Source organism: Podarcis erhardii (assembly GCF_964252035.2).
Source record: "Podarcis erhardii genome assembly, chromosome: 2".
Taxonomy (NCBI): Eukaryota; Metazoa; Chordata; class Lepidosauria; order Squamata; family Lacertidae; genus Podarcis; species Podarcis erhardii.
The window spans coordinates 58,818,749-58,833,702 of NC_138498.1; the positions used below are offsets into that span (position 1 = coordinate 58,818,749).

Sequence of the window (14,954 nt, forward strand, 5' to 3'; positions counted from 1 at the left end):
TTGCAATGCTGTGAGGGGTAAACTACTGCGCCCTTCATTCTTCGTGGCAAAGAATGTGTTTTGAACATGCTTTTAAGGTATAATGTGTGTACACTGTACACAGCCTTAGTTAAGTTATTCCAGCAGAAAAAAACTTGCTCTGCTAGGGAGAGAATCCTGCTAGATCAGAGTGAAGGTCCATTTAGTCCAGCATTCTTCACCCCACAGTAGCCAACCACATACTTCTGGGAAGCCACAACCCTTTCTGTATAAAATAAACTCAGAAGTGGCTTACAGTAAAGAAAAATGGCAGGGAGGGGGATTCAGTGGCCCTCAGCTGGACACCAGTTCCCACCAGCCCTTGCCAGCATGGCCAATGGTCAGGCATGATGGGAGCTTTAGTCCAACAACCACTAGATAGCCATTGGTTCTCTGCTCCTAGTTCATGGGTCTATACAGCAACATCAGTTCCTATTTGAAAATATGTTTGGCAGGATATGCTCCCAGGCTGTATGCACTTGGAAATCAGCACACAGACAAAAGCATCTCTACAACCATACCAAGCCCAATGTAGAAGGGAAGGGCCATAGGTCAGTGGCAAAGGGTCCAAGGTTCAATCCATGACAGGTCCTGATCAAAGGATTAGGGAGCAAGCGATGTGAAAATCTTTCTTTCGTGAGATCCTGAAGAGCTGCTGCCAGCCAGAGCAGTCACTACTGAAGCAGATGAACAAAGCATCTCAGCACCCCATTTTCCCTGGTTCACATAATGGGTTGAATGGAAGTGAAAACAATTTCAGTGGCAACAGGCAGGTGCAACTTAATTTGTCTGGATTCAGTTCAGCATATTATAAAATGAGAGCATCTTTTTCCCTTTGCCAAATCATTGGACATTATCTGGGACCAACTGCATTGTGCTGATGAATTCCCCCCTGCCCCTACTACAACAGATCCCTGAGCAGGCACAGCTCACATAATACCCCACCTTCCAGGTCTGTCTAGGATTTCCCAATGTGAGGCTGCCTGCACTGACATGAAAGTGGGTGTTGCATCAGTATCACATTGTAGTGCTGTGGATCAGCATCAATATTTCTTTGCCATCTGCCTTTTTTATCTTAAACTCACCACCCTGATACCTTCACTGATGCACACGTGCTTGTTCTCTTATAAATGCCATCTAAATGGTTCCAGATTTCCCACGCCTAACAGGGTAAATAATGGTGCAGACCAAAAAATTACAGAGACTCCCAGTATCAGCAAAACTGCTTGGTTAAAGAAGAAAAGAATTTGCCTTACTTATTTTGTGTCTCCGAGCACCATTTACATTCAAAATGTTACGAGACAAGTAGTCGGTCACTCTTAAGCATATCCAGCAACAGCTGTCCTCTTTTTAATGTTTGAGGAAGAAGAAGGAGATAAGCCATGCCAAAGGAACAAAGACATCAGAAATTGTTTTGTTTTGTTTAAATTCATAGTTGGCAGCACAGTCTCCAAATTATTAAAGTGGAAAAGCTAGATTTATTTAAATCACCTATGCAAGTCAGACAATGTAATGAAGATATTTAGTGCCAAACTGGTTCTTTGGGACTTTTTCCATACAAATAATACAAATCAGCCTCTGACAGTTCCATGCAGATATGATCTGACAAATGCTCCAAGCTCCTTGTTTTACTTTGATGTTGCTCCAATAAGATATCCAAGAGTTGGTTTTTCTTTTTTCTTTTTTCCCCAAGTGTAACCATTTTTATTTTGGACTATGCACGTTAGACATTAATTAATGTTATATGTTTCATGTCTAAAGGATTGATTCTGGTAAAGTGATTTAAATCCCATGCTTATGTTATTTCAAATTTGGATATTAAGGCTGTGATCCTGGGATGGGGATCCTTTGGCTCTCCAGATCTTGCTGAATTCCAGCTTGCATCAGCCCCAACCAGCAACATCTGAAGGGTCACAGGTTCCCCACCTTTGCTGTAATCTTATTGCAGTTTACCTGGGAGTAAGCCCCATTGAACTCAGTGGGACTTACTGCTGAACAGACATGCATAAGATTGTGCAGTAAGACCATTTTGATCATGGGGTAATCCACAAATCCATTGCTCTAAAGCAGCTCCACGGCTGTCAACAAAGCATTCATGTTACATTGCTTTCCTGCATTACATTTGTTTGTTTGTTTTTATGGGGGGAAACCTGCATGGGAGTGGTTTACAAGAACACTCCCATGCAATTAATTCATTAACAAGAGAAGCAGCTCTCAAGGATGCTGCTGCATTTGTTCAAACTAGCACACTGTGTTGAGAATCCAGACAAATAAAATGGACAACCTTTATTGTTCCAGTTTCTTAATTCCCAACCTTGCCACATGCCCACCCTTCATAACATAGCAATCTAGCTGCACTGTACATAATAGAAGTCAAGTCGTTGAGCAGAAGTTTACTCAAGAGTAAAACTCAGTGTGTTTCCCCTAAGCTTGGAATCTTGGGATTTACTTCCAAAAAAAACAAGTTTAGGATTGCACTGTTAACTACAGAATCACCCTAAGCATTTGGACCCTTGTGCAGGGGGTGGGGCTCCAGTGCTGTATGTTTCCAGTATTGATCCTGTCTCTTCCATGTCTTACACTATGTGCACATTACAGTTTAGTGCACATTGTGTGCTGTTGGTTTTTTTACTGCTTCCTAATTGAACCTGCACATTCTTCACTCCTACTCTCTCCTCCCCTTCCCCAAGCTGCTTCTTTGGCTGCCAGAAACCCGTTTTTTTTGGGGGGGGCACATATGACTGCCCAAAGGATGGGGCTTGTCCAGCTTTAACTTTCTCAAAACTTTCAAGACACCTTCTGTGATTATGATGCATCCTCAGCCTTCTCTTTGAAGCCAAATGATTTGGGAATTAAAGCTTTCTTAGATGCTTGTTTTTATTTTCATTTTTTTGCTTGCCAAATATGTGCCTTGAGTTGGGATAAACATTTTGTAATTCAAGAGCCACTTTGCAGAGGCATGCGGGGGGGGGGGGCAGATTAATGATAGGTGCTCAGTTTTAGGACTACTTTTAAAACTTATAACTTCCATGTTTTTGCTTGAAGTCCCTCAAAATGCCTGTGCTGACATTATTATTATTAGTAGTAGTAGTAGTAGTAGTACCGTAGTATCGTTATTACTGAAATGGATTATTCAAGTTCCTTTTCCCTTTGTCTCCCCCTTGAATATAAACTGGCTTTATCTATGTTACTTGGGGTCTTCAGTCTATTAGATCTGTGTCCACTAGTAATGTGCTGGATAAAATATTTGCTCTGTTGGAAGATTATGTGATATTTGTATTCTAAGCCTCACCACAGTGGGTTTCTTTAAATAGAAGCTATACTTTACTCCTAAATTGCTTAAGGCAAAGGAAGCAGAGATGATGTTTATGAATGTTTAAATGCAAATGGAACTGAGAGTGAATGCTATGCTAGCTAACATCAAAGGCTCACCAAAGACTCTGCATTAATGAGCCTCTTTGTTTCCTGGATCACAGATTACAACAGGTTTCCAACTCATTGCCAAGGTTTTATCTCCATTTGGGAGGGCTGTAAATCTCAGACGACTCCCCCCCCCCCCCCCGCACACACCAGACACACACACACACACCAAGAGAATCGTCTGAAAACGAGGAGGGAGAGAAGTAGCATTTTTTAAAAAAAATTCTCCCATCTCGTTTCCTTTTGACTGCAAACCGAACTACAGTATGTGAAACAGCGAGGACTTTTCCAAACGGGATGCGGATTAGTCCTGTTTAAAGTGCAAAAAAAAAAATATGTTTCTTTAGCGTGCTTCTTCTGGACGAGACGCACGTCGGAGGCAACCTCGCCAGAAGTCCAAGCAAAAGGGCCACGATTTTTTCTGCCCCACAGAGATCAAGCTCAGCTGCCTCCAAAAACCTGAACTCGCCTTCGCTTCCCCCCTTTTAAATGTTTCCTCCGGATAAGTCATTAATCCGACAGAAAGTCGACCCCTTCTCCATCTCCTCCACCCCACCCCGCCCCAAAAAGAAGCCCTCAAAAGAATTTCGATATATTGGCTTTATTTTATTTCGGAACTTTTATTTCTAAAATTCCTTTTCCACAGCTGAGCACGACCTTTTCACAGAGCGGAGGTGCTGGAGGTAACGGAGGTGTTGAAACTGACAATTACGTGCTATGTTGCGTGGTAGGAAGACCCATTTGCGTGGAGCCATTCAAACCGGAGACGGAAGATCTGCAAGGCTCAGCGCGGCCCTACCCAGCCTCTGAGTGAGAGAGAGATTTGCATTCGCTGCTGTTTGAAAGCCTTCCTGCCTACAGGAATGTCTGATATAGAAATGATCTGGAAGAAACTATTTCTCTTCAAAACTACCAAAACATTTGGTGCCACCCCCCCCCCCACATCTCCTCCTAATAACTCCCCAAACTGGAGCGTCTGGTATTTTGGAAACTCTGGCAAAGAACATATCCCCACCCTGCAGGCAAATGGGGAAACCCATAATATGTTGAAATTCAGCGTTAACGTCTGTATTTGGGAAGGGAATCGCGCTAGCGTAACAGTGCAATCCTAAGCATGCCTACTCACAAGTAAGTCCCAGTAAGTTCAATTTCTATTTCTCAGGGGGGGAGAAAAGTGGCCCAAAGTGACTTAAAAAACACAAACCAAAACCGAGTGTAACAGGAAAAACCAACGAAACCAACGCAACTATAATATTGTAAGCTGTATGTGGACTGTATAAAATACAGTCCCGCCCCACTGAAAGGCCACAAATCCCTAAAGCCAATCGGACTAAGGGCCAAAGGCCACGAAAAAAAGGAAGCTTCTTGGCTCGCGCTTAAAAATAAAGATGGCGCCAGGCCACCCCTTGGCGTGCAATCTGGTGATCTTTTGGAAACCTGCTCCTCAGAGAGGGTGTAGGGGAACTGAAATATTATCGAGATTCTTCCTGATGCCAGTGGAGTTTCTGGAGTAGTGAAGAAGTGCCACAAGGCATCTATAGGCATCAAGGAAATTGGCCTTCATTAAAAATAAAAATAAATCAGTGCAAAATGGGTCCAGATTCGGCAAGCCCTGAGGAAATCAGCAAAAGAAAAGTTGGTGGGAGGAGAGAGAGGGGCAAGGGAGCCGTGACTGGGACACGTCCAGAGCATGGAACTAAGTCCCACTTGGTTCCAATCTACAAGAAAAAATGTGCATTAAAAAAAACAAAGAAGTAGAAGAAAAAGAAAAAATGTGCATAGGATTGCAGGCTTGGCGGGGGGGGGGGGGAATCGGAAGCCTCCATAATCAAATCCCTATGTTGAGATTTCGTGTTGTTTTGTGTTTAATCTTAAAAACCCTTGTTTAATTTTTAAAAAGTTCTGATTCTTCATTAGGGAAATAAAATGCAACATAGTAAAGACAAATGAGGCTGCAGTCCTGCTCACACCTGTATGAAATCTTGTGCCTTTAGAAGGAATTTGACTTCCAAGTACGGTGCTTGTGCCTTAGGATCTGTTGGCAAGACAGGTGTGGTTTCCTGAGAGGATCGGTGCACTTTTTGTGAATATTAGTTTAAAGGACCTGATTTCTATCCAAAGGACCCACTAACCGGGACATCTTGTGTCTAACTACTTGGAAGTAAAACTGGAGAGGGGGCAATGGAGGTTACGCCCAAGTCACAGCGCAATCCTAACCATGTCTACTCAGAAGTAAGTCCTATTGAATTCAAGTGGGGTTAGGATCACAGCCTTGCAGCGCAATGCTCATTTTCTCAGAAGTACGGTAAATCCTACGCAGTTCAATGCGGCTTGTTCCCTTGGCAGTGTGTTTAGGATTGCAGCCTTAATAAACATGAAAGTTTGAAATATTGAAGCATTGAGTTCGATAGGAATGCGAAGCGATCGAAGGGGGGGAAATCCGATTTATACTATATATGGTTCTTAATGATGGTGATGATGATAAGCATTGCCATTAGCTTGCCCGGGGCAATCTCTATCATTACTACCATATTAAAAGGGTCGGTATCGGCAACTAGCAAGAAATTGTGCAGCCCCGCCCCCTTTCATTTGATTGATGACTTGCCCTATCACAGGGGATTCATTTCGCACAGATTTCATCAGATCCAACCTGCGTCTTTATCCAGAAGTTAACTCCCACTGAGGTCAATGGGACCTGTTCCACAGTAAATTTGGAGAAAGCGCACACGTGTGTTTGTGTATGTATAGATATAGTGATGGGCGCTTCATTAGAAGACAAAAAAGCCTCTTTTGCTGCCTTTTTTGCTGCTGCTGTAGCATATGGGAAGTGGCACCTTCTTCCTGACCCCCCACCCCACCCCACCCCTAGAAGTGAGGCGGGCTTTGCATGCCTGTAATGGGGCATCTCTCCCGGAGCGGGCTTGCAAGAGGAGACGGGCGCTGTCTCTTTAAGGCCAGAGCGCGTCGCGAGGAACAGAGCCTCGCCAACCCCTCCCCGCCGCTGTCAATCACCCGGCGGCTGCTTTGATGTCGAAAGCCTTTGGCTGGGGCTCTCTGGGGCTCTCCCTGGCTCGCGCACTTACGAGCGCTCACTCTCTCGGGCGCTCGGTGCCTTTCCCAGCAGAAGCCTCTGGCGCTGCCGTCGCCGGTTTCTCGCCCAGGCAGGGCTGGCTGCTGCTACTTAGTCAAACTTTCCTGGGGCTGGGAGGGAGGGACGAAGCAGACACGGGGAGAAGAGGAGGAGGAGGAGGAGGTGCGGGCTGGTCGCTGCTTTAATCCCTCCGATTGTCTCGGTCTCCCCTCGAGTTGCCGGCAGATTCCCTTAAAAGTAAGGAGAGAGGGCTGCTCTCCTCGAGGGGCGCAGAGACCAGGAGCTGTATTTCCAAGCGTCCCCTCCTCCTCCTCTCCACGCCCGGCCTTTACTATATATCTGTAAATCCCCCAGTCGCCTTCCCCGACCAAGAAGTTCTCTTGCTGGTGGCGTGGCTCGGGCTGGGGGGGTGGGAAAGAAGGAGAGAGAAAATGCCCCAGCTCAACAGCGGCGGAGGCGATGACTTGGGAGCCAATGACGAGATGCTCGCCTTTAAGGACGAAGGCGAGCAAGAGGAGAAGATCCAGGCCAACGTCTTCACCGAGGGGGATCTGGCTGACCTCAAGTCATCGCTGGTGAATGAGTCCGAAAGCACCGGCGGCGGCGGCGGCGGGGAAGGAGGCGGCGGCGGCGGCACCGATAGCAGCAGCACCACCAGCAGCCAGACTTCTAACGCCGCGGCCACAGTGGCGACAACAGCAGTAGCCCATTCCGAGGTGAGAGAGGGAGACCCTCGCCACTCCGCATCACAAAGGGCTTTCTGCCCCTCCGCCACCTTTTCATTCCCCCTGGTTATTACAACGAGCTATAAGCAATATATATATATATATATATATATATATATATAACTTTTTTTAAAAAAAATGTTTCCATCCAACCCTGATCACCCTTTTCTTTTTCCTTTCCACACAGGCCATCAGGCGCTTGCAGGATCCTCAGAGGGTCTATCAGGAGAAACTCCCGGATCACATGGAGGATGGTCAGTTTCGGAATCCATTCATTCTGCCTTTTCTTTCTCTCTCTCCCCTTTTCACATGCTGAACTCAGGAGAGGATGGGGAGCGTGGGAGGAGCTGGGGGAGTTGGCGGCAGGAGAAAAACCATCTTTCTGTTAAATCAAAGCAGTAAAAAAAAAAAAAATCAAGGGAGGGAGGGACTTTGATTTGGTAGTTGAAGCCCTTAGCTGCTAAGCTACCAAACAGCACAAGCCATTGAAACTTAATAAGTAACAATCTCCTCCCCACCCCCACCCTGCCACCCCCAACTTGCTCATAACTGAAATATGATTAATATATGTAATACCAGGGATGGAGGAACCCAAGGCAGACTGGGGAGGGAGGCAAGCAGAGGTCCGTCTGAGCACTCCTAATCCAAGTCTGCATCTCAAACTGATCAGCTCTGGGTCTGGAGTACCTGGATTGGGAATTGTCTGAGGACCTCCTGGAGGAGGGGCAGACCTGGTACAAATACCTGGAACAGAGCTTGGTAACAGATTGGGGGATACACATCTCTTTCCTCACTCATCAAAACTCTGGGAAACCTGCTGCTGTATTGTCAGATCAGGCAAGGTGGAGGGCGGTGATAACTTTGACATCAAGCTTGTTATTCAGATTATTTGTGGCTTTTTGTTTTGTTTCTGTCGCTACCAAAGAAGTCAGGATTTTGGGTTGATGTGTGCTAGCGAAGGGGAAATGAACTTCAGGTGTAGGAGTGATTCTGCAAAGATGCACATAATCAAAGGAGAGTTGTTGTTTTAAAACATGCAGTTACATAGAGATGCAGTGGTGCTTCTTGTCATAAGGCAAGTATGAATGGAGTGGGAATTGGTTGTAAGACAAAGTCCTAATGTTAAACTTTTATTTTAACAGGCTTAAAACATCAGGACCCAGGGATGTATAAAGGATCTTCTTACTCTGGATACCCTTTCCTAATGCTCTCAGATGCTTACCTGCCAAATGGATCTATGTCACCTTTGGTGAGTTCTCTTCGTTTTGTAAAGTTTTCTAATACTTCACATTGTTATGCTTACATTAGAATACAGTAGTGACAACAGTCTTAGTCTCTATATCTTATGCTTTTTTCAGTATAGAAAATGATAAAGAACGCACAAGAATGGTCTAATTAAAAGTGATAACCTGGTTCTTGAATATATATGGTTTTTAACAACATATGGAAATCCCAGATTTTTCTCTCCATTAAGTTTTAATCCAAGTAAACTCTAGAACTGAGTATTTCTCAAATCAATGTGACTTCTTTGTAAATATATTTAGGACTGGAGTTTTCATTCATGAATGCATGCATGGGTATAGAGACTGGAGTAATGTACATTCAGAGGTATTACAGTGAATCTACTTGATTCAATGGGAGCTGCTGCCTTGTGTCTAGGAGTACTGCCTTAGTTGTCACTTTTACTTCCCCCTATTCTCTTTGCACAAGTAAATTAGTTCTGAAATTATTGCAAGGAGGCAAACATTTTGTTGGAAGGAAATTTTCATATTAAAGGATCTAGTGACAGACTTTCCTTGTTTGCATACAGATGCATGATGTAGGAACCCTTCGTTTAAGTGCACTGTACTCTGCATACCTTGTAACAAATCAGTTTGTTTGCTTTTTAACAAATAAACAATTACTCTTAAAGCTACATTTTTCTCATAATGGCAAAGCTAAGACTACAGTACCTAACCATCAGTAGACTGGAACCAGATGGATACTGGTACAGATGAGAGCAAGACCTGCCTAAATATATATACACACACACACACACACACACACACACACATATATATATATATGCAGTGGAGTTTTGGAACTCTGCTATGGATAGTGGCTAAAATATGACAACAGAGTCCCTACATTTTTGTCTCTCTCTTTTTTCTTTAGTATTCACTGAAAATTCACTGAAAATTATTTTGTTAAATTTAGGACTTGCAATAATTTATATGCAGAAAAAGTCAGACTAAATAAACCAGTGCTATATGAAGTGGTATGCTTTTGGTGTGCTGGGAAACAATCCTAGCAGTATGTCAGTATTTGGCTCTTGTGTGCATCCTCTCAAATAATTTAAAATATTGCAAGTATTAGGCTGTGAACTTATGCCTACTCATTTGGAAGTAGGTACTATAAATGGCAGAGGGACTCTGTTCAACAGAGATGTGTTTGGGATTGGCATGTTTTGAGCATCTTGACTGCAGGAAGGCGGTTGCAGTTAGTATTATTTTTGGTTTCACTTTTTTTCTTTTGTAAAGGTAAAGATCAGTTGAATAAATATTTTTCTGCTTTCCTGCTTTGTTTTCGTCATGTTGCTTCAAGTACTTTATAAGCCTCTTGTGTGACAATCAAATACGATCTCCTTTTACATACGGCAACTTTCAGTTGAGCTTACTTAAAAATATTATGTTTAAGACTGGGATGACAGTACTATGACCTGCAGTATGCACCTATGTATGTATGATTGGAAGTATATCCCATTGGGTTCAGTGGGGCTTCCTACTGGCATACAGCCACAAGTTTATACAAGTTTGCTGGGTGGGAGGGGGGCTGTAGCCCTCAGCTTTGCAAGCAGAAAGTGCCAGATTCAGTAGGGCTGAGAGTCCTGCCTGGAATCTTGGAGAGCTGCTTCCAGTCTATCTGAGCTGGACCATTGGTCTGATCCCATATAAAGCAGCTTCCGATGTTCCTACTTAAGAGTAAGTTTCATTTCTGAAAATGGGACTTCTAAGCAGATCTGTCTCAAGATTGCACTATAAATGTAGTTTGCACTATAATTTTTTTTTTTTTTTTTTGCTTTTGAAATAAAACTTGATTGCATTTGGAGGAGGAGAGCAGGCATTGGATTGTGTTGCTGTTTTGCTCCCTACCTCCTCTTTCTATTGCTTACAGCCCCCAGAGGCCAAGTGTCTAGCTGTATAGTCATGGGACTCTACATACTCATCTCTTACAATAGCCAAGTCGGGAAACAATTGCTTTCCATTAGGTCGGTAAACTTGTTTGGGTTTAGTTGAGCGTACAATCAGCACTGTCTGATATTGAACTTACAATGGGCAGGCCAGTTTCTTAGACAGCTGATGCCTGAGATAGCTGTGTGTGTTTGTGGGTTTCTATTCAGCAGTAGTTTAGATGAAACAATGCTTTCAGTGTCTGAAGGAAGAATTCTAGTAGAATTCTAGGTAGTTGTGAGGAAACGGTCCCAAGTCTTGGTGGTAGAAAATGTACCTGAAGTGACTTTCCCACAGAAAGGGAAAAATGATTGGGTGAAACCCATGGTACATCTCAGGCCGAATGCAAGATCTTGCTAGATTCAAACATTTTTCTTGACAAATGGGAGATGTCTCCAGGAAGCGTACAAGCAGGGCAAGAAGGGAATAGCCTCTCCCCATTGGTTGTTCCCATCAATAACTGGTGTGCTGCCTGTTCCAGATGAAGTCATAGAATCATAGAATCATAGAGTTGGAAGAGACCACAAGGGCCATCGAGTCCAACCCCCAGGGGGTTTCATTTTGTTTTCATGACTGGCAGCTGTCACCAGACCATCACTTCCTGAATTTGCCTGATTTCCTATCTTGGCCGGTAGCCATTCTTGTGGAAGCAAGGTCCTGGTTATGTTATAAAATAAGAGAGTAATTTATCCTTCTCCACTCCATGCATAACCTCTATAATACGTCTCTGGCAATTTTACCCATCACCCAAAGAAAACACCTTAAACATAGTGCTGTACCTGCCTACTTGGGAGTGAGCCCCATTCAACTCAATGGGACTTCCTTCTCCATCCTGGAGAAACTTGCTCCAGTTTCTTAATCATTTTGGTTACCTTTTTCTGTACCTTTCCAAGCTCTAAGGTACTTGTTTTGCAGATAGCACTGTAAACAAAACGAAAAGGACAAACTTTTTCCCCCTTGTAAAAAGGGTTTCGAACAGTTGCTTTCCAACAAGGATCAAAGTAAGTTTTGCCATGAAAGAATGTAAATGCTTCTATTTAGTAATAAGAATCTTATTCCAGACAAAGAAAGAAAATTACTAGTGTGAGTTCTAAGAACAAAGGGGAATGTCTGTCAATGAAAATCACAGCATTCTCTCTCCTTAGCCTGCTACAAATGTAACTAGACAGTTTAACTTAATCCCACAGGAGGTGTGAGCGGTTCTCTCCCTTTCCACAATAAATAAATAAATAATGGGAGTTGAAAACAAAATGGTATCCGAAATAGAATTGGCAAATGTGCATCTGCGTGAAATGAAAACAAGCTCGGGCGGGATGCTGGTCTTCATCTTGGAAACAGAAACTGGATCCTGCTGCTGTGCGGAGATGCAGACATACACGTGCAAGCCTGCCTAAGATGTGTTCAGGGCATTCAAAGCTAAGAATGCTGCTTCTCACCTGTTACAGTGGGTAGCAGCGTTTGGACTGGGACCAAAAGCTGCTTCACTATCCCCTTGCTAATGCTCAACAACAAGTGATTGGCACCTCTACAAGTGATAGCACCAATCACTAGCTAGTTACAGGAGCTCTGCTCATGCAATCATTAGTGCTGGATGGCGCAGGTTTTCACGCTCCAGAACCTTTTGCTTTTACTGTGGAGCTAGTCTACATTTAGACTGGCTTCTGTGTATTAGAGTAACTGCATGCAAGCAAAGGTGCTGGCTTGGGCATACCTGAAATTCTAGAATTTCCTGAAGGGTAGTGTCTGGTTTTAAAGAGAACGTTTTTAATATTTTCTAATAACTGGAAGGGAAATAATAGCACCAGTTCCAAAACACAGAAAAGGGGGAAGGATCCAGCTTTGCAATGTTTTGTTAAGTTTTACGAGTCAAAATTAAATGGAAAACCCTTGAAGCTGCCTGCTATCACAGGTGACCCTTAAAGAGAGGAACATTTTGCTTAAAAGTGCTAAGGATATAATGGTAACAGTTGCTAATTTTAGTAGATATCAGGACATTGCTAGTTTAGAAATGAAAGCTACAGAAGAAATAAGCCTCAATGAAGCAGTAAAACTTTTTATAGCTTGTTAAAGTGCTACCAGTTCATTTTTATTTTGATTGATCCTTGGTATATGTCTCTTTAACTACAAGGAGAGTGTTTCAGGGTCATATCCTTAATATTTGGTCCATTACTGAGTGGTTCACAGATCACACCAGGCCAATACTGGCAAAATATAGCATTAACAACAACAAATTAAGATCTAAAGGAGCTTTAGCATTCAGTTGTTTTAGTTCACTGGTAATGTTAATATAGAAAAAAAATAAGGCTGCAATCCTAAACAAGGGACAGTGGGATTGACAGCGTCATGGACTGGACTGTTCATGGGAGTTCATTTTGCTAGCAATAGAAAACTGGAACAGCAATATGAGCAAGAGTACTGCTTGCTTTAGAAATATAGGAGCATTGTCCTCATTACACCTAGTGTAAAGAAAGAAAAGGAAAACAAGGAAAGGGGAAACTTACATTAAAAAACAAACTACAAAAAGAGATAATGAAGGTCTCATTACCAGTACATTTTAATGAGCAGGATTTAATGTTGGTCTGATCGATGGGACAGAAGTACAGGCATGAGCACACAAATACATGAAAATGCAGAGGTTTCTTAGAGCACCCTTGTATGTTATGTGGAAATATCACTTGCGCTTTCTGCTTCACCACTTCCACATAATATGTGACATTGGCCTTAAAACATTGCTAACTACTGAAAGCTGCAACAGCAGGACCGGATAGAGCAGAGTCTAGTTCTTCTTTGTGGGATCTGTGCCATACCGCTTTTCAAAATTTCTGGCACAGCAGAAGCCCAATACTTACTGGTTTAAACAGTATATTGTTTCTTTTGGAATATTACTTGTTTCCTTTTTAAAAATAATTTTTAAAAGGTTTTTCTTAAAAAGCACATTTAAGCACAAGATATGCATTTAGCCCTGTGCAAGAGGATGATTTTAACAGTTGCAGAGATCTGTTAGCGGCTTTGATAAAGTGCCTTGATCATACTACTCCCAGTCAGAAGAAGTAGAGTGATGTTAGGCTTATTGACTTGAGCATCTCTGTTTTTTAAACTTGTTTTATTGCTAATTTTGGAATTGGGCATATTTTAACACCTCTTTGGACATGCACACTAAGAGAAACAATGACTCGCTTGTTTCTTATTTAGGTAAACCACAGAAATAAGAGGTATGGTATGGTAAAGTAAGGTAAAGATAAAGGGACCCCTCACCGTTAGGTCCAGTCACAGACAACTCTGGGGTTGCGGCGCTCATCTCGCTTTACTGGCCAAGGGAGCCGGCGTACAGCTTCCAGTCATGTGGCCAGCATGACTAAGCCGCTTCTGGCGAACCAGAAACGCCGTTTACCTTCCTGCCGGAGCGGTACCTATTTATCTACTTGCACTTGATGTGCTTTCGAACTGCTAGGTTGGCACGAGCAGGGATGGTAGGTTAACCCAAATGCCTTTTGTAGCACAAAAGAAATGCCCTAGAGATTAAGAAGCAACAGAAAATTTATGTGTTGATCTATCCTCCTTGCAAACCTCCAAGTGGGAAATGGATTGCCAACTAGTAGAATGTCTAAAACTGTAGCCATAAAAACTGAAATCAATTTACTGTTCTATCCGTTGGAATATTAGTTATTAATGCCCAAAAGATTAGAAGTAAAATTGCAAGGTAACATGTAGCTGTACATGGGTTTTTTATCATGGACTTTGTGGTTTTTTTGTATTTATATTGGATTGGATTGGGTTTTCTTCAAAAGTCATAAGCAAACTCTTGCATACCAGTTACATTCAGTTGCTACCAAATTCATTAACTATTTCCATGAGTCTGAAGATCTTGCAGATTTTATCCTACCTTATAAGTGCTTCAAGGCTCATCTAGTCCAACCCCCTGGTTAATAAACATTCCAATGTGGCAAACGTAACTTAGGTTTAAGGTGCCATTTGGGGCCTAACTTATACAGTGGTACCTCAGGTTACATACACTTCAGGTTACATACGCTTCAGGTAACAGACTCCGCTAACCCAGAAATAGTGCTTCAGGTGCATAACTTAATTTTTAAGAGTGTGTGTGTGTGTGTGTGTGTGTGTTCGTTATTACTTGCCCTTACATGGGTCTCCCATCCTGTACCTGCTTAGCTTTAGCAGAATTACTATACAGTGGTACCTCGGGTTACATACGCTTCAGGTTACAGACTCCACTAACCCAGAAATATTACCTCGGGTTAAGAACTTTGCTTCAGGATGAGAACAGAAATTGTGCTCCGGTGGTGCGGCAGCAGCAGGAGGCCCCATTAGCTAAAGTGGTGCTTCAGGTTAAGAACAGTTTCAGGTTAAGAACGGACCTCCGGAACGAATTAAGTACTTAACCCGAGGTACCACTGTATATCCGAGTTTCTAACACTGCTCTTTGTTCATCGGCAGCTGTGATGTTCTTTGTTGCTTGTGACATTACCTCCTTTT

At 42.9% G+C, this 14,954-nt stretch overlaps 1 protein-coding gene and 1 long non-coding RNA gene across 14 annotated transcripts in view; one reads left to right on the forward strand and one right to left on the reverse strand.

Annotated features, from left to right (window-relative positions):
- Window positions 1–3,659: 3,659 nt before the first annotated feature.
- On the reverse strand, window positions 3,660–5,383 carry LOC309335408. Its single transcript, XR_014153481.1, has 2 exons — window positions 4,565–5,383; window positions 3,660–4,242 (listed from the first exon to the last, which is right to left on the reverse strand). It is a non-coding gene; the product is annotated as an uncharacterized lncRNA (long non-coding RNA).
- Window positions 5,384–6,349: 966 nt separating this feature from the next.
- TCF7 (transcription factor 7) overlaps window positions 6,350–14,954 on the forward strand; it is a 114,627-nt gene continuing 106,022 nt past the window's right edge. For 3 of the 13 annotated variants that reach the window (XR_014153461.1, XM_081850384.1, XM_081850381.1), the window contains exons 1-3: window positions 6,352–7,245; window positions 7,442–7,508; window positions 8,397–8,503. Coding sequence is in view for 12 of the 13 variants with exons in the window: in XM_081850384.1 (XP_081706510.1) it covers window positions 6,961–7,245; window positions 7,442–7,508; window positions 8,397–8,503 (459 nt within the window). In the remaining variant the exon portion in view is untranslated. Of the gene's footprint in view, window positions 7,246–7,441; window positions 7,509–8,396; window positions 8,504–14,954 lie in introns of all 13 variants that reach the window. The other 10 variants (XM_081850382.1, XM_081850377.1, XM_081850376.1 and 7 more) reach the window with 8 other exon arrangements.